Below are 20024 nucleotides of genomic sequence, written 5' to 3' on the forward strand. Positions count from 1 at the left end.
GCTTCATGCCTGCTGCACCACTGTGCCTACGCTTCAATTTATGGTGGTCAATAATTTAATAACTGCACTGCCCGTAACCTTGTGAAACATTTTCAGTCCACATTCCAAAAGATTTTCTGCATCTGAAAGAATATCAGCAGTTTTCGCAACCCCTCAAAATGAACTTGTTTTCAGCAATTTTACAGGAATTCTGTGGAACCAAAGCTGGTGTCCGTTAATTAAACCTGAGAAGCATAAATGATCCTCAAAAGACAATAAACTAGAAAAATCTAAACCCACTGTGGTGAGGCCTCGAGATCACCTCTTCTTCATTAAATGCACATCCTAATGAGCTTCATCACATGAACTTCAAGTGCAGTTCATTTCTTTAATAATAGCAAGTGTTCACATTATGGTTCAAGGTGATTCTAGTAATGTAGCAAAACAGATCAAAGTGTGGTCTAAGCCTTAAAATAAATAAGAAAGGATAGAAAAGCAGTTATTTGCAAGTGGGTTGTTAGTAGTGAGGAACTGAGACAAGGATATTGTGATACTTTGTCTGTAAACAGCTAGGGAACAGAACCGAATGTTTCATGTACTCTGGGGCTTCACTGATGTGAAAGAATAGGCACACATGCCAATAGAAAGAGCAACTGAGATTGTCTCTAACTAGCCCCATCTGACAATGTAAAAGGGATAAGGGGAGAAGAGATTTTGAAAACAAAAAGTATATGAACTTATGTTGTGACTTATAGAACATAACAAACATTCAAAGCACATTCAATATGTAGTCATTGTTGTAAAATAGAAAATGTAGCAGTAAATTTGTGCACAGCAAGCTGCCATAAATAACACTAGAAATAGCACTGCATAGATTGGGGTGCACTAGCAAGGGAGGGGAGAGAAATGTGAGAGAGAGGGAAAAGAGAGAGTGGGGGTAGAGAGAGGAGACAGAGAAGCATAATGGGGGAGAAGAAAGAGAGATGAGAGTAAGAGGGGAAGGAGGAAGAGGGCTAAAGTGGGGTTGAATGAGGAAGGGGAAGAGGCAGAGTATGGAGGGAGGGATGGAGAAAGAGGAAGGGAGGGAGAGAAAGGGAGAAAGGGAGAGGGAGGGAGAGGGGGTGTGGAGAGAAAGACAGGGGGAGAGAGAAGGGGGAGAGGGAGAGAGAGAGAGAAAGAGAGCGAGAGAGAGAGAGAGAGAGGAAGGGAAAGAAAAAAGGGAGAAAGAGCTAGCAGATCAGGAAGTTAGCTTCAGGGCCTCCAGCATTAGGACATCAAGGCTAATAATCTCTGGATTATTAGCCAAGCCACATGCATTTTGGGATAAAAGCAGAGGGATAAAGTGAGTTAAGTGATGTGGGATCGAGTGGTTCCATTTCATTGTCCCTGGCATCACACAGGAACAGAAAGGAAGTGCTGAACCAGAGTTGGACCAGTGCCCTGATGGAAAGGCGGAACTGGGAGTCGGCAGCAATAGTGCCCTGGGGACTAATCGTCCAGTCCGATGGAGAGCTGGGAAGTCTAGGTAATTCCAAATCAGTGACGAGCGCTAATTAAAGTCACAGAGCCACTCATTCTGTTTGACAAATATAAAAAACTGACAAGTTCAGCAATAGCCAGACTGGAAGCAATAAATAGGGCTGTTGCTTTCCAGTCTTTTAAAATGGAGGCAGCTTCCAATTTTATACAATAGCAGGAGAGTGAGTTAAAATACAGTCCTTTTATGACTGAGATATGGGACCCAATCCAGTTAGAATGGAATGAAGATCCTGTCTTTTGGACAGACATGCAGATCCCCTGTGAGCCAAGGAAACAAGCTCTGCATCTTAAAACATGTCACATCCTTTCCAGACTGTTAGGTATGCTGCAAGCAGCTGGATTATAATACAAACACCAGAGGCTCAAATTGCTCCTTTTCAACACTTCTTCTTCCACGTTGCTCCTGCTCATAATTTTACCAATAATTAGATAGTAAGTGAGTAATTTGCACAAAGAGTTCATTAAGTGTGGATGATAAGAAATGAGTAAACAACAATAATACAACAGGGACTATTCTCTGAGATTGTGTTTACTTCCATTGTTTGGGTAGCACATGGAAATCCCACAACTCCATTTATAGCTCATTAAAGCAAAAAGGCTTTTGTAATGTTCCCAACAACTTGATGCGAATTTGAATTGAATACAGGACAGAAAATGAACAATTATCTTTGGAAATGAAATGCGGGCAGCAGCAAGCAGCATTTAAAACACACAGCAGCTTAGAGGTCAATATTCCAGAAGATTCTGCTTTTTAATCAAGCATAAGCCAGTCTTTCCTTTCGGTCAACAAGGCCAGGCTAAAGACCCATCATTTGCAGCTGTTTCCACAAGTAGCACCCACTGGGCTGGGAGACAAACCTAGACGAGTATGGAGGAGGGGAGGAATAATGAGATCAATGTGAAACAGTAAAACCATGATCAGGGGCTCCCATCTGGAATCGGGGCAGGGAATAGGAAAGATTCTGCTGTTGGTTGGGAATGTGAAATGGTAGTGCGTGAAGGGAAGGGGTCCTACAAAGTAATCAGAAGGGAGGCAGGTTGTGCTTGGCAAGGAAGTGGTTGGTGAGGGGATCAATGGTGATGGGGATTGAGGAGCAGGCAGATGATAGTAGTAGGTGGCTTACTACCTATCAGCCTCAAAAAATTCCACAACAGATTGGTCAAACATGATTTTGTAGATCCATGCTGACTCCATCTAATGCTACTATTATTTTCTAAGTGTTCTGTTACCACTTGCTTAATAATGAATTCCATCATTTTCTGTCCGACTGATGTCAGACTAACTGGTCTGTAGTTTCATTGGGGTTACATTTGCCACCCTTCAGTTGGTGGGAACCATTCTAGAAACTATGGAATAGTTAATTCAGATTTTTAAAAAAATTACTTCTTTATGCAAATATTTTTAAGTGTTCTTACATTTGTGTTCATTTCATTAATTTCACATTACAATTTGAATAATATTAATTGTTTTTGAATGCTTCTGGATGTCATGCCAAGTGCCTGTGTCAATTTTGACCACTGCAGGGGAACTTAGATTAAGTATTCCCAGGAGCAAATCTCATTGGGAATGCACAGGGCAACCAGCTTTTTACAGTGTAGTGCTGGATTAGGATTCCAGAAAGTAAGCTTACTTACTTTTGGTCCTTCTTTCTGCATCCCATACCATTATGGCACAGACCACCCTACCTCCCGATCTTGCTCCTGACCCCTCGAAGTGCAGCCCTCACCCTCCAGACCTCCTAGTGTGCCAACCCTCCAAGGTTCCCCAAAGCACCCACCTTCCGAAGGCTCCTCCAACTCCATGACCGTCCAAGCCATCCACCAATCAGGCACTCTGATCTTCCGATAGACCCAGAACCTCTGAGCTCCCTAATGGAGTCCCAATCTCTACCCAACCCTCAGCCAGTTCCCAATCCTTGTCCCTGGAACAGTGGCCCTTTCTTCCACTTGCCCACCCAGCTGTACGTGCTCCATTGCAGAAAGGTTTAATCTTTCAGGGTCTTAGGTGCAAGTCAAATTTTTCCCCAACTAAAACAATCATTAGCACCCCACTGCATTGACCACCAGTGTGCACGAGAATCTCTCGATCTCAGTGTTTCAATACCTCTGACTGTTGTAAGTCAGGGGTGATGCTAGGCCAGGACCAATGAAGGTTATCTTAGCACTTGTAAGTGGTGCTGGTTTTTCATATTCATGCTTTCATATGATTTGGAGGAAGCCATTTGGTTCATTGAGCTTATGCTGACCCATCAATCCTCTTGCCCCAATTATTCCCCTGCAATCTATTCTCTCTTGCATGTCACCTTGATTCTCCCACCATCCCCCTACCCTAGGGGTAACTTACAGTAGCCATTTGACCTAACAACTAGCATGTCCTTGAGGAAACTAGAGCACCTGGAGGTAAACCATGCAGTCACAGAGAGCATGTGCATCCTTCACCCACAAAGCACTGGAGGTCAGGATCGAACCAGGGGAGCTGGAGCTGTGGGGCAGTAGCACCACCTACAGCTCCACTCTGCTGCCTATTCTGCAATAGTCCTGAAAGAGATATGGGATTAGTGCAGGCAAGCCTCAGCTTGAGGCTCCTTTACAACTTCAGAGTTTCCTTGTTCACAGGTTTGTAATGTGGAGTAATGTCAGCAAATAGGGCAAGTTAGACGAGAACCGCAGTCTGGCTTGCAGAGATCCACGTCAGCAGAGTAAAGTAGAGGAACCTAGTGTGAGTTGTTGTGCCCCACCAGCAGTGACAACAAGGCTTTAAAGCAGATTGACGGTGGAGGGGTGACGCAGGCTGGGGAAACCGCATGGACCCACTGAAAGTTGGCATGTAATGTGGATATCTGCTCCCACACCCAGCAGCTTCAAACTCTGACAGTATAATGTTTGAGTGGAAAACTTTCATTTGCAAAAATGAATCAGTTTTTGCTAGAAGTAGAACTCGAAGTCTGGAGCAATCTCAATCCCAAATGGCAAGGTCTTAGATGGGGTCTTCCCGCTGGAAAACCATTATCTGGGTGGGGCAAGTCGCACCTGTAAAATCTGACAAGACCACATGCCCTGTCTTTTTCCTTAAGTGGCACATGTCCCACTTTATCATTTTGAAATGGTGGTTCCTCCAACCCTTAAGCTGACAAGACCACACACCCTGTCTTTTTCTTTAAGTGGCACATGTCCCACTTTATCATTTTGAAATGGTGGTTCCCTCAACCCTTAACTCCTCCGTCTTTGCATGAACACTTGTGCATGGGAACACTCCAGATCTGCTCCCGGAGACTGCAGTGATTTATGGAGGCAACTGGGGTTGCAGTGAATGCAGGGTGATCAGCAGGAGATTGTGGGAGTTGTTGTTTTTTCCCTATTTAGCAGCATTAATTTACAAGCTGCATGTTAGTGATGGTGAGGGGAGGGGGACAGAGGCAGAGGGAGGTGGGGAGTGTGGGATGACAGGAATGTGGGATTTAGCCAGGAAACGTATGCTGGAACAAAATCTGCCCCCTGCTGCAGTACTTATGGTGATCTTGGAAAAGTAGGTGTTCAAGCCGAACACTTGTCATCAGTCAGATATCTTAGGAATAATTTGTATTGCTGGGATATATTTAATGCATTGTCATGGTTTTCATTTGTTTAAATAACTGTTTGCAGTTCAAGAAGTTGGCCATGTTTCCTAATTGGTGTAATTTCATAATAGCTACTTTGTGTGTTTTTGTCAAACTCTCATCTATACTAATTTACTCTGAGACAGGAGCTAACCTTCTTAATTTATTGTTGGCTCTGTATGCACCTGTCTGGGGAGTCCAAGCAGTGAACACCAGCAAAACGGTGCAAGCTCACCCAATGATGTGGCTATGTGGGTGCTGGCTAGGTCTCAGGGTCAGATTAACGTCAAAGTTCCCAGGTCTGGTTCTTCACTAACCTTTTCTTCTCCAAATTCTTTAAAAGTACTATAGTTGCCCAAATTCGTGCCCAACTTTCCCAGGACTTTTTGCTTGAATTTCTCTAATCACAGAACCAAAATGGTCTTACCAAAGTTGCTGATAACCCCTACGTGACTGCAACGAAGGTAAATCAGCATATCTGCAAACTTATCTGCAAACATATCTTACAAACATATCTGCAGCCTCTGAAATGGCTGATTGAATCATGTTCCTCCACTGCCTCTCCACTGTTGTCCGGCTGGATGGCATTACACTCGTCGAGTTCCATTCTTATCTGGGCACCAGTTGGCCAGTGGCATCTGTCCCACTGCTATGACATTATTTCTGATGTTTCACAAGGATTTGTCCTTGCCCCCCTCCTCTCTTTTTTATCTAGATGCTACACCTGGCAGCACTATCCTGGCATGTGGCATCGCTTCCGACACATAGGTTGATGACACCCAGCTCTCTCTTCTACTGCCTCTAAATGGACAATCTGTTTGTTCGGCATGGTGCTCTGTAGAGCAGGAATTTAATTCAACAAAATACCTGGGTGACAAAAGCCTTTGTCTTACAGGTCTGCTACAAACTACATTCCTGAGCCACTTTCTCCATTGCAATTCTATGAAACTAGAGAAAACTCTTCAGAACATTGGTGTCTTGTCTGTCTGCAGCAGAGTAAATACCCATTCCATAACTAAGATCGTCTATTAATACCACTGTAACATTGCAGCATTCCATTCTTGCTTTAGCTTATCCCTTGCCTCTCTTAGCTCAAGACTTGACTATTCCATTGCACACTTCCCTCATTCTACCTTCTATAAACATTAGGCTATCCAGACCTCCTCTGCCAGTACCTTAGCTTGCACCTAGATCTGGTCACCATTCTCCCCATTCTTGCTGACCTGAAACTTCTTGATATTAAAATTCTTGTCTTTGTTTTCAAATCCTTGCACTGTCCCACCACTCTCTCCCTTTGTGATCTTCACCAACCTGACAATCCTCCATGATATCAGCACTCAAATCTGACCACTTGACCATCCCTGATTTTAACTGCTTGCCTTCTTTGGAATTCTCTCCCTACAACCTATCTTTCTAACAATTTTTTTTTGGTCACTTGCCCTAATTCTGTCTCCTGGGGTTAAATGTCAAATTCTGTTTGGTTACAATACTTTGAAGTGCCTTGTGACATTTTGCTCAGTTCAAGGTGCACTATAAATATGTATTGCTATTGAATGGCCTGTTTCTGTGCTGTAAATACTATCTAAAGGCTATTTGAATTGATGACAGCTTACAAATGTAATTCTATACACAGTAGAATGATCCATTTAAGTGATTTTTTTTCCAAAGTTTGACTTCAGATAACAAAAACATCTGTTTATTTGCAGGGTCAAAGCTTCAATGCATGGACCTCCCAAACAGCTACACAACTCAGGATTGCATAATGATCATGAGTGTACACACACCATGCATCATAACAATAACTTGCATTTATATAGCAATTTTAGTGGTGAAGCAACCCAATATCCTTCACAGGAGTGTAATCAGACTAAAGATGACACAAAGCCATATATCAAAATATGTGAGAAAGTAATTGAAATGACTTTAACTTCAAAAGATGCCTTCTAGTATGAATGCAGTAGCGTCAATGATTTGGCTTCCCAGCCACCCAGGTGTTTGACTGTAACGTGTCAGGGATAGAAATCTTTCATTTAAATAGACCTCTTGAGTGACAGGTACTTCCATCTCTGTTTAGAGTTCACTCAATAGTTATCACTGCGGTGGTAAATTGAGATGTTTTAAAATAATTTATTAAAGCAGAAATCCTATTAAGGGTCATAGAAACGGCTCCTTCTGCACAACATCAAGTATCTATCTATACTAATCCCTTTTACCAGCACTTGGTCTGTAGTTTTCTGTGCCTTGGTGATTTAAATACTCACCCAGAAGCTTCTTAAGTGTTGTGAGAGTCTCTGTCTCCACCACCTTCTCAGGCAGTGTTTTTCAGGTTCCAACCACCCTCTGGGGGGAAAAAATTCTTCCTCAGATCCCCTCTAAACCTCTTACTACTCATAATGCCAAACCACCAGGTTCAAGAACAACTACTTCCCTTCAACCATTCAGATCTTGAACCAACCGACACAACCCTAATCATTAGAGTTCAGCAACACTATGACCACTTTGATCACTTTGCACTAAAATGGACTTTGATTTTTTTTTGTTCTAATTGGGTTCTTTCTTGTAAAAATTGTGTTTAATTTATGTTTAGTTGTTTTTCCTGTGAATGCTGGTTATATGATGCTATGTGCCTGCAATGCTGCTGCAGGTAAGTTTTTCATTGCACCTGTGCGTACATGTACTTGTGCATATGACAATAAACTTGACTTTGAATAAAACACTAAACCTACGCCACCTGTTTTAGACACCTAATCTATGCCCTTTGGTCTTGGTGTCTGATCATTCATCTAACAATTCCTTTTTGAGGCAAAATTGGTTTCAACCATTTGTGGGACCAATATGGCAAAGAGCACTCAGTTACAAATCTATCAAATTGATAAAGCTTTGGAAATACCAGAGGTACTAACTGACAATCTGTCAAGGCAGATAGAAGAACAGATTTCCTCAAAGTTCCTGCTCATTTCCTCCATTTTAGGTCACTCAGGCTCACAACGCACAGTCCTGTACCACGCAAATGTTCACCCCCAAACCTCCCTTTGTGACAGGGAAGAACTATCTGCAAGCAATTAACTCACCTGGTCACTTCCAAGTATTCTGAAGTGATGCACTTCTTTAATAAGTGAATCTTGACAGCCAGCTGTAGAAAAAAAGTAAGATTGATTTGTAACTTTTGGTTTCATTAAAGGAATTGGTTAATAGCGAAACCAATAAAGGAAATAAATGGAACATTTCCTATATGATAACCATACTTAACTGTACAAGATATTATCAATTAGAAACAGCACTTTATTGAATTTTTGCTGGCTGATGCAATCAAAATGAAAAGCAAAAAATGCAGATGCTGGAAATCTGAGAGATAAACAGAGAACACTGGAAACACTCAACAAATCAGGTAGCATCCCTGGAGCAAGAAGCAGAGCTAACATTTCAGATCAATAATCTTTCATCAGAACTAGGAGAATTTAGAAATGAAACATTTTTAAAGCTGCAGTAAAGAAATAGGGGTGAAGTGAAGAAGGGTGTGACAAGGTGGAGACCAAGAGAAGCTGAATGACACAATTGGTGCTGGTGCTGGCTGACAGCGGCTCGTTAATCGTAGCTGATCTGTCTGCCAGGTAATTTCTGCCAGGTTCAATGCAATGCCACTTTCATTCACATTCTCCTTTCAGCATTGTGAAGGGGCTATTCCCTCCTGGTTCAATTTCCAACACCCTTCCTTTCCCCAGCATCTTCCCATGCAAACACAGGAGATGCAAAACATGTTCTTTTACCACCTCCCTTCCCAAAATCCAGCGACACATGCATTCCTTCACAGTGAAGCAAAGATTCACATCTACTTCTTCATTTTAGGTTATTGCATTTGGTGCTCATGAAGCAATGAAATGCAGATTGGGTATTTGCTTTGCAGAACACCTCCATTTAGTCTGCAAGGGTGAGCTGGAGTTTTCACTTGCCTGCCACTTGAATTCACTATACCATTCCCAATTGCACTCTTTCTCTGACTTCTCTGTCTTTGACCTTCTACAGTGCCAACAAAGCCCAACACAAGCTTGAGGAGCAGCATCTCACATTCCCACTGCATACATTTTAGTCTTGAGAACTCAACATTGAATTCAAGAACTTGCCAATCTCAACAAATTCACTTCTACTACTTTCTAAATCACTTTTATATCTGCTGCAACAAATAACCAGACTTTCCAGTTTGTATCAGAACTGGCCAGTTCTCATGGAAGGTTGTCATCCTGTAACGGTGACTCCATTTTACTCACTCAACAGATGCTGCATGACCTGCTGAGTATTTCCAGGGCTCTCTTTTATTTCAGATTTCCAGCAACTACAATGCTTTGTATGTCACAGTACCAGTGCTGGTTTTATTTTTTATGGACCTGTTCTTTTATTACCTTCTATCTACATTTCTTCCAGACAGATAGGCTATGATTACCGAGCCTTCACCTCCCCCATCTCTCTCTCTCTCTCTCTCTCTCTCTCTCTCTCTCTCTCTCTCTCTCTCTCTCTCTCTCTCTCCTCCCCCTCCCTCCCTCCCTCCCTCCCTCCCTCCCTCTCTCCCTCCCTCCCTCTCTCTCTCAATTGGCTCCACTATTACTTGTGTCCTCCAGTCTCCAATCTCTCACATTCTCCTCGTCTTCTCCATCCCTCCTCCTTCTCTATGCTTAAAGTAAATTTGATTTCCAGTTTCTCATAGTGCTGATGAAAGGTCATTGAAATATTAACTCCCTCTCTCTCTCCACATATATTGTCTGACCCGCGAGTATTTCCCATATTTGCTTTTATTCAATCTAATTTTTACTATCAATCTCACTGCAATCTAACTGATCAATTTTAAAGCCTGCACATTCAATTAAGGTTGTGGTCACTTTCTTCAAAAGTATATTTACATTATGTCTGCAGTACTTCAGAACAGCTCCTTTGCACCTTTCAAACATTAGATGTTTCACATAATCTAAACATACAACTATTCCTCAGGTCAGCTGTCATCAGTCTCATCATTTGTGGCCTCCTGGCCATCAGAAGGCCCAGTGTGAGGCTGTTCATCAATGATTGCTCAAATAATGAAGCAGTTCATGCCTGTATGCTGTATGTGTTGGACAAAATCAAGACTTGAGGTGACTTGCACTGTCCCTTCCCAAATGATGGGCAGCTGACTCTGTGGTATTACTATTCCCATAATCAACATCCTGTTGATCATCATTCACCAAAACCTGTACAGGTACCATGATATCTGTACCACACAGATATCATGCCTACCAGACCAAGTCAGTAGCTTGCAACCCTGTGGCGAGTGACTAAGTTGATTCTCCAAAGTACTTCCACCATCTAAGGGCACAAGTCAGAATTGTGATAGAGTTCTCTTCATTTTCCTGGATAAGTAGAGTTCATTAGGAAGCATGACACCACACAAGACAGAGCAACCAATCCATCACCCGCCAGGCACCTCAAGTGTTCACTCTCTGTGCTGCTGGCTGCACTGTGAACCATCTACAAGATGCACTCCAGCAACTTGCCAAGAACCTCCAAACCGCATTTACTGCCTTAAAGGACAGGGGCAGCAGGCACTTGGGAGCACTGCCAACTGCAAGTTTCCCTCTGAGTTACACACCAACTTGACTTAAAATATGGTGTCAATCCTTCGTCATCATTAGGTAAAAATCCAGCATCTCCCTACCTAAGAGCATCGTGAAAACATTAGGTACAGTGGTTTAAGGACAAGTTTGACCATCATCTTCTAATAGTCAAAGCCCACATTCTGCAGAATAATAAAAAGAAATCAGATGCTTGGATCAGGATTTGCACAAGAGCTATTTTCTTGACCTGTATTTGATTATTCTCTTAAGGCAGCTGTCAGAATCATTTGCAATTTATAAGCTACCTCATGAATTTCAACTGTCCTTCCTACATGTTTGTGAATTCAACCATCTAAAATCCCAATGTTGGGCCGATTCAATACTTCTTCCTCCCCCAAATAGCTCATTTAACTGCTGTTCCCCTTCCTTCAATCAATTTATTATTTCTTTCCCAGACTTCAGCTGAAGCACCCATGGCTTTAACTTTAGAGAGTAGTTTCCATGTGATCATTTGCAACATTTGGGTTTAAGGAGGATTATGCAGCAGGATTCTCGTGGGTTATTTGAGATGAATTGGCCAAAAAAATCTAAGAAGGCTGCTGGGACATTTTGAATCCATGCCAATTACTATTGACTACATTTTGGCATAATGGAAGTCTTGAAGTTAACTCCTCCTCATTACATGCGGAATAATTTATTCTCTCAGAACATCATGAATGTTTGGAATTCTCAACCCCAGAGAGTTGTGGAGGCTGAATCATTGAATATTGTTAAGGCTGAGACTGACAGATTTTCAGACTGTAGGGAGTCAGAGGATTGGTAAACAGGCAGGAAAGTGGAGCTGAGGCCAAGATCAGATCAGCCATGACCTTATTGAATGGCAGAGAAGGTTCAAGGGACCTTATGGTACTTATTTCTCGTGTTCTTATATTCTTAAAGACATGAGAATATCGAGGTAAGAACAAATAATTTATTTTTGCTTCTCAGTTTGTTAACAGGATCTGCTTTAGCCTGTTACCTGTCAATCCAATCCTCTTCAATGATCCCTTGGAATCAGTATTAAGTGTCTCAGAGAAAAACTGGAGAAAAAGTGCCAACCATCCTGGAACTACATTTGTTTTAAATAATCGTCATAGTTACTTTGTTTAATTGTTAATGAACATTATAGCCTCGCCCATCTGCTGCTGAAACCACATTTCACTGTGTTTCGATGTACATGTGACTAATAAATTTTTAAAAATTAAATATTACATTTTTTTCCCCCGAACAATAACCTCCACCCATCCTTCCTCCACCTGCAAACTCATTGTTCCTCTAGTTCGGCCCTCTTGCAATCTCTGATTTTATTCAACCTGGCAGCAGAGCCATCAACTGACTAGTCCTTAAAGTCTGGAATTCCCCCTCTAAACTCCATTTTACTTCTAGCTCTCTCTTCCTTAAGGCACTCCTTATGAGCTACCCTTTTAAGCCATCTTTTGGTCACTTGCTTTAATATTTCCGTGCATGGTTTGACAGGTAACAATCCACTGAAGTGCTTGGGGACATTCTACTATGTTACGTAAGGTACATATCCTCCCCAGGTTACGGCAGGGTTCCATTCCTGTGAACTGTTCATAACCCAGACAGTTTGCAAGTTGGAAATGTGGCTGCCAATCGAGTTCCCGGATGGCAGAAGATGCCTGCAGCCCTGCAGCCCTGCAGCCCTGCAGGCATCTTCTCCCAAATATTTGTATGTATGTACGGACTAGGGAGCACCTGTATATTTTTGCAAGTTACAGTTGGTTTTTGCTATTTCTATAAAGCCTGTTGCTTTTGTTTTCCCCAAGGAACACTTTAGCCTGTTATCAATCTTTCATTGATCTTCAGTTCAGTCTTTAAGGTTCTCGCCTTTTCATTGACTGCCCTGCTACTGCGGTTCTGAATAATATCTCTGTATGGTGTTTCACCATTTGCGGTTATGCATATTTCCTTGAGTTTCACTTTCGCCATCTGATCACCTGAGCAGCATGTTTGTCCCAGCGACTAATGGGTGTACAACACAGCATGAAACAGACCATCATTCCTGTTCACTGTATATGCCCTTTCGCAGTGTTTCACTGCTATCCTTTGGAGTCAGCCATGGTTCAGATATTCTTAGGCAACTCAACCAGTTCCTTTTCAAATTAGTTAATTCACATAGCATTTACAGGCGATTGCAAGGTAACAAATAGTTCCCTTTGGAAAAGCAGACATTAAGAGGGTGAGGAAATTGTGTTAAAAATAGTGCATTTTACAAGATTAAAATGACAAATTAATTTGGGCCTAATTTTATATAAAAATGAAGTGGAGCAATTTGAAAGGTCAGTAGCAGCATACTTTTGAACAAGTGCTATATTTCTAATCACCTGCATAATATGCCGCATAAATTTGGAAAAGGAAGCAGCTCCCACAGAGGTCAAAAGACCAAATGACAGCCCAATTAGAATGATTAAACTAGATCCTACAGGGCTGAAGTCAGTGACTTTCCCTCATTTGCAGTTCTGATTTCCCATGGTAGTCATTGCTTTGATGCTCCATTCCATTTTATTCATGAAAAAAATCTCTCACAGAAATTATGAATCAGTGAAACCATGACAATATGAGGATGGTTCTGCAAACACCACTTTACCCAGGGTGCTTTACTGTGGGTAACTGACCTCACCGGATTTGCCAGGTGGACCAAAACAAGTCATTCACATGGAGACACAAAAGACTGCAGATGCTGGAAATCTGGAGCAACACACAAAACGCTGGAGGAACTCAGCAAATCAGGCAGAATCTATGGAGTGAAATGGACAGTCGACGTTTTGGGTCGAGACCATTCATCAGGACTGGAAAGAAAGAGGGGAGATAATCAGTATAAAAGGTGGGGGGAAGGGGTGGAGCGAGAGCTGGCAAGTGATAGATGGATCCAGGTGAGGGAGGTGGAGAGTGGGAATGATGTAAGAAGCTGGGAAGTGATAGGTGGAAGTAACAATGGGCTGAAGAAGGTGGAATCTGATAGGAGAGGACAGTGGACAATGAAATAAAGGGAAGGAGGTGTTGGGGGGAAACCGGTAGGAGGAATGTGTGGGTGATGGGCAGATTGAGATGGCAGGGGAGTGGAAATAGATGGGGCGATGGGGGCATGCCAGAACGAACACTGATTTCTCTGACTTCTGGTAACCACTCCCCTCTGTCCCCCTTTTCTCTGTTATCCCACCGGCCCCCATCACCATCTCTTTCCTCTGTAAATACCCCTCCATGAGTCTGCATGTGTACTAGATGCTGCAGCCAGGGCAAATGTATTGAGAACAGGAAGCACTGCAGGAGTTAAAGCGCTGATTCCGAGCTCTGAAACTTTTGCCTACTGCTTCAGGAAAACAAAAACATCCTTTTCAAAGGCCAGGTACCAAAGTAGAAATGGTCAGGTGTGGAGGTGGGGGGAGGTAGGGGGAGGGGTGGTGGTGTAACCCATCCGTGAGCACACTAGAATGTGAGAGTTAGACACCTACTTCTATTGGCTCCACATTCGGATTTTTGCTGTGTCAGTGAAGCATTGGGACAATTGATAATGGGTCTTGCAAAGAAGTGCATGATAAAACCCTGGAAAACATGGACCACATCTGATACCTCGGGAGCCACCTCTCAATGAAGGCAGACATTAGTGATGAAGTTCACCATCACCTTCAATGTGCCAGCACAGCCTTTAGTCGATTTGTCAAAAGGGTGACTGAAGTTGTGGCACAAGACTCATGGTCGACTGGGCCACAGTGATCCCTGCCCTCGCATATGATTTTGAGACCAAGATTACCCACAGCAGGCACCTCAAAGCATTGGAAAAATATCACCAATGCTGTTCTGCAAAATCCTCATAGTTGACTGGGAGTGTAAGTGAACAGACATCAGGGTCCTCTCCAAAGCCAATATCCCTTGTATTGAGGCCCTAGTTACACTCAGTTGGTTAAATTGGGCTGTCCCTGACTCTTGTATACCTGAAACAGACATCCTATTCGAAGTTCCATCGGGGAGAAGATACCAGGCAGTCAGAGGAAAAGATTCAACAATGTTCTCACAACTTCTTTGAAGAAATGCAACATCCTACTTGACTTCTGGGAATCGCTGGCCCATTATCACTCAAAGTGGAGATGGAGCATTTGGGATGATGTTGAGAAACTCAAGGCCATACATTGGGAGCACAAAGGGACCCTGTATAAGTGACAAAGGGAACGCACTGCTTCACAATCTACTCACCCACCTACTTCATTAGCTAGCCTGTGGCCTATCTCTGGCATAGTCTGCAGTTCCCAAATTGGTCTTATTGCAGATAACTGCAGAACCAGAATGGAGGCAATCCTCCTCGATCTGAGGGTTCTGCATAAGAAGGAGTTGAAGGAGAAATCCTTCGGCTAAAGAAGAATGTTGAGCTTGCTGACAGTCTCTCAAATAAAATCAGTGTTTACAGGTTGCACTAAAGAAGCACTGAGCCAGTGGCATGATCCAAGGTCACCAAATGAATAAGAAAAGCAATGGCATAACTCTCCCAATACCTTGACCACTCATAGCTTGATATTTAGCCTGCAACTGGAGTAGGTTCCATCACCAAAACCAAATTGGACCAAAAATGACTTGGAAGTTAAGTCATTTCTTCTGACAGGGGATGTGATTGCTTTGCACTATACTGATAGACTCAATCATGAAATCTTATGTTTTCCTTCCAGTCAGAGGTACAGACTAGTCATAACCAGACAGAGAGAACTTGCACATCTTATTCGTCACATATAAGTAGATTGTCAATCATCAATGTGGAGACCACAGAGGCCATGGGAAAAGAAGAGGTTAATAGCTTCAAGCTATCTCAACAAGGTAAGTGTTTTCTTTACGTTTTTCAAATCCCTCTGGTTATCATAGGGTGATATAGCATGGAAACAGGTCCTTTGGCCCATTAAGTTTGTGGCGGTCATCAAGTTACCAAGTATATACTAATCCTACTCTAACCCAGTTTATTTTCTCACATTCCTGTCACCTTCTCCCAGATCCTACCATTCACCTCAGGGTAATTTACAGTGGCCAATTAACTTACTGACTCACATGCCTTTGGGATGTTGGAGGAAATCAGAACATCCAGGGGAAGCCCACGTAGTCACAAGGAGAACCTGCAAACTCCACACAGACAGCAGCCAAGGTTAGCATTGAACCTGAGTCTCTGGAGCTATGAGGCAGTGGTTCTACTTGCTATGCCACTGTGCTGAAGTCTTGCTTGTTGAACTGTGTACACTCTCTGCATGGTTGTCTTTCTGAGCACATCATAAAATTGGCCCTAATTATGTTAGCAAATTACGCTATTTTTGGAAACTTCAACATCAGACATCCTGCACAATATTAAATGAGTCAGCTCATTTCATTAGTAACACTCTTGCTTCTAGGGGACTTGAATCTAGAGTCAGAAGGCTCTAGATTCAAGTCCCCTGCAGTTTGAACATGTAATCTGGACCAGTATTTTGGTGCAACAGCAAAGAACATTACATTTCAGATTAGAGCCCTATTAGTTTGACATAATCTTAAAAGAGGAAGAGTTGGGTTCCATCATCAAGCATTCTTTACCTCACAACCTCACCAGTAAAGCTATTTGTTAATTTATTGCGTGGTTGTGCCTGGGACTTGGTTGTTTCTGCCCATTTGCCTGGATTGCTACAGGTGTCGGCCAATATCCTAAGTTTACAAAATACACCATATAAACGCAAGGCTTACTTCTTCAGAAGGCAGTGGCCATCATATCAGTGTGAAAAATCTGGAGCAGCAGTGCACAAAGGTCATTTGTAAATTATATTTAATGAGGTTCATGTTGTTCCAACTATCCTAGTCAGATGATATTATTGTAGGGTACACAGAGATACAAGCATCATATGAAAATTCCTTCTCTCTGCAAACTAGGGCTGGGGGCTTATTCCTAGCCCCAGGAAAAAGGGCTGGTGATACTCTGTTTCTAGGCTTTCTTGCTGTTTATGCTGGTACATTCACCCAACACTTTATAGCTCACTTTTTAATGGAATGGATAATCCTGCGAAGAATGAAAGGACCAGAATCCCGGTCATTAACCAGTGCAAGAAATACGAGTAGGATGGGAAAAGTTGAATGAGGTTAGAGGGGAAGTGGGGATTATGGATAGGACCAAAAAGGCAGTGTGTCTGAATATTACTACTCAGTTAAAGCCGATGCTCCCTCTCATCATTGAATCACAATGCCACACTCACAACATCTCCCCTTTCCCCCTTACAAGCACCACTCCGAGCCTGTCCTCTTTCTTTCATTACCAGTCACTTCCTTCCTGTTTATTGCTGTGCTGGCCTCCCCTCTGCTGTCATCTAATTCCTTCCCTTTCTCTTCTTTCCTATTTATCTCCTTCTTGTCATTGCCATTCATTCCCCATTAGGTGGCATTTGGTCCCCATCTTGCACTCCCCTTTACAATCCCCTTACCATCCTGCACCATGTCACTCCTATCGCTAAAGCTTGGGATTCTGGCCTCTGCTGAAATCAGGATGTAGCTTATGAAAAAATGTCCATGATAAAACCTTCTCTAATCTGATTATATTTATCCTGAGAGTAGCATAACATTTATACATTTTTCCTCTTTATTGGAGGATGGTAATACAGCCATATGCCCATGAGAGAAGATTGTGGGTTTAGATTTTATAACAGGACTTCACTAATCTTGTCCAACTCAGCAAGGAACCAAGGAGCTGGTCAGAGGAAGTATTAAATCAAAGTGTTATTTGTACAATTGATGCAAAGACTCTCATGGCAATGCTTGAAAATGAGAAGAGAGTTTTTCCTTAGTGAACCTGCTGCCCACAACTAATACAATTAAAACCAAGTCACAAACAGGATTATTAACTAGCACTGGGATTCAAATGGGTGAGAATCATGTGTACCTAGCATTGGATGCATGACGCCAAGTGCAAGCTGCCCAGTTGAAATAGGCAGAGCGTGGTAAGTGGGCAGCAGAGAAAGTGGTGTTCGGGCTCAGGAAATGACCAACATGGAAACGTCACCCCAGGTAAGGAGGTTGCAGCAAGACCGTTACAGGAGTGAAGATATGGCACATGGGAGGCTTAAATATTTCTCGTGGGCTCTGAAGGAGTGTTTTTGGAAAGCTAATAAGGAAAGTTATTTAAAATGACTTCAGATGGTCTCACAGTTGCCGAACCCCTTCTGTCAATTGGTCGGTTCAGCTGCTGTGGGCTTTCCTCTCATGCCAGCGTTAAAGTTACAGTTAGGCCTCAATTACATCTTTGGGCTCTGAACTGTACACTTAAAGAGACTGCTTAGTTGCCAGTGTGCTCTCTGCTGCCCTTTTAGACAAAAAAGTTAAGATCAAGGTGCTTAGAGCAGAAGGGAAATCGATGTGTTAAAAGCCGTGGGAATGCTTTAAATGACTACTGTCTTGGATTCCTGGTTAAAATCCACAATCAAGTCTTAATAATTCAATCACAAAATATTCAATTATTTAAATTAAATTACGTAAACGATAGAAGAACCTGGGAATTTAATGCTTACCACTCAAATTATCGGATTACCTGAATTATGGAAATTTGAATTGAGCAAGTGCACTGTTTTTGAATAACTGTTGTTTGCAGATTGCTGCATTTCCCTACATAATAGTTCCCATGTCTCAAAAGGTTATTAAACAGACTTGGAGCTCTTTGGGATGTTTTCAAAATATCATTGCATAAATGCAAACCTTTTTCTTTCTGGAAAATGAACCATTTCCAAGGTGGCAAATGAAGATTTATTTTGTCACTTTAGATTAAAAGCAGCAATCTCGATTTTTTGATTTATCTATTCATGGGATGTGGTTATTGCTAAAAAAGGTGGTCCATCTCTAACTGCTACTAAATCGAGGAGAGAGTTAGGGGTGAACTGTATTGTCTGGTCTGGAGTCACAAACAGGCCAGGCAAGGTAAGCAAAGGGGATTTCCTCCAATGTCAAAAAACATTAATGAACCAATTAAAACCTTTCTTAATCTGAGTAAATCCTACCAGGTGACAGGGAATCAAATAACTTGCTTATCTTTTATGTTCAATATGATGAATTACAATATGATGAAGTACTGTATAGCCTTAGAAAACAGTGCCACTTCAAGTCAATCCTGTCATGGTTCATTTCCAATGAAAGTTGGGAGACATGAGTTTGGTAGCTAAGGTGAAAGACAGGAGCTGTGGTTATCAGAGATTGTTGGGGCAATTATCACGGCAGGGCTCCACTGATCTGTTATTTACTGTATTGCTGATATATGAATAGGTGCTCCAGTTTATCCAGTTTCAATTGTATATTTGCAGAAGGTAGTTCACAGCAATTTGTCAAACAGGATGTTGAGTGCAATTTACTCAGTGATAATCATTCGGAAACACTGAAACCTAAAATTTTCCATGTGCTGAAAATGTTTCAGTAAATTGTTGCTCACTTAATCACAGGTAACAATTCTCAGAAATAGAGTCCGGGCCCAGTTTGATCCTTAAGATGAAGGAGTTTCTGTATGAACCGCTATTGGTGGCAAGCATTTGGACGATGAGTGAGAAAGGGGTGAAACAACAGACTGAAGCCGAATTAGAAAGGACTTGGTGGGCAGATAGAGCAGGTCAAGACACAGGAAGTACTGATGTTTGCTTCTTCCTTAACTTTCTACGTAGATTGTGTCAAACAGAAATATGTCAATGTTGAAACAAGACCTATGTGGAATGAAGGAGAAAGGCAATGTTCCAGTGGAAATGTACTAGAGACTCTGACTGATGAATGGATTAAAAATAGTTGGTAAGGTTCAAACTCAAATTCACGCTTATCCTTACAAAGTATCTTGATAAACATTTGAGTTGCCGAGGTGTAGTAGGCAAGGGACCAAGAGCTGGTAAATTGAATTAATATAGAAAGGTACTTGATTGTTGGTGTGGATATGGCGGGTGAAAAGGGTCTATTTCTGTGCTGTATGACTGTATGACTCGATAGTATTTATTTTAGAAAAAAGTTCATAGAAATCTAAAATATTATTTTCAAGTAATTTTTCTTTAAAAGCTTCTCAACAGCTGACTTTTCATCCATTTAATGCTGTGGAAAATATTATAAATTAAATGATTCCAATCAGCTAAATGGATGGAGTGATCTGTGCTGAACAGTAGAACATGATTAAAGGACTTGGCTCCAAGTCAGTTGTGATACCAGTTCACCAAAGATCTGAAGTAGTGATGCTCTCTGGACATCCTCCCACCTCAAACCACTCTCATTCCACAGCAGTAGAGCTAGCAAATGCCTTTGTGCACGTTTAGATGCCCAAAGC

At 42.1% G+C, this 20024-nt stretch overlaps 1 protein-coding gene across 4 annotated transcripts in view; it reads right to left on the bottom strand.

Moving 5' to 3' along the window:
- Positions 1–20024, bottom strand: part of prkn (parkin RBR E3 ubiquitin protein ligase) — an 821190-nt gene that overhangs the window by 162201 nt on the left and 638965 nt on the right. For all 4 annotated transcript variants that reach the window (XM_052012206.1, XM_052012205.1, XM_052012204.1 and 1 more), the window contains one exon: positions 8186–8247. In XM_052012206.1, coding sequence (XP_051868166.1) covers positions 8186–8247 — 62 coding nt within the window. The remainder of the gene's footprint in view (positions 1–8185; positions 8248–20024) is intronic.

Source organism: Pristis pectinata, chromosome 3, assembly GCF_009764475.1.
Source record: "Pristis pectinata isolate sPriPec2 chromosome 3, sPriPec2.1.pri, whole genome shotgun sequence".
Classification (NCBI taxonomy): domain Eukaryota; kingdom Metazoa; phylum Chordata; class Chondrichthyes; order Rhinopristiformes; family Pristidae; genus Pristis; species Pristis pectinata.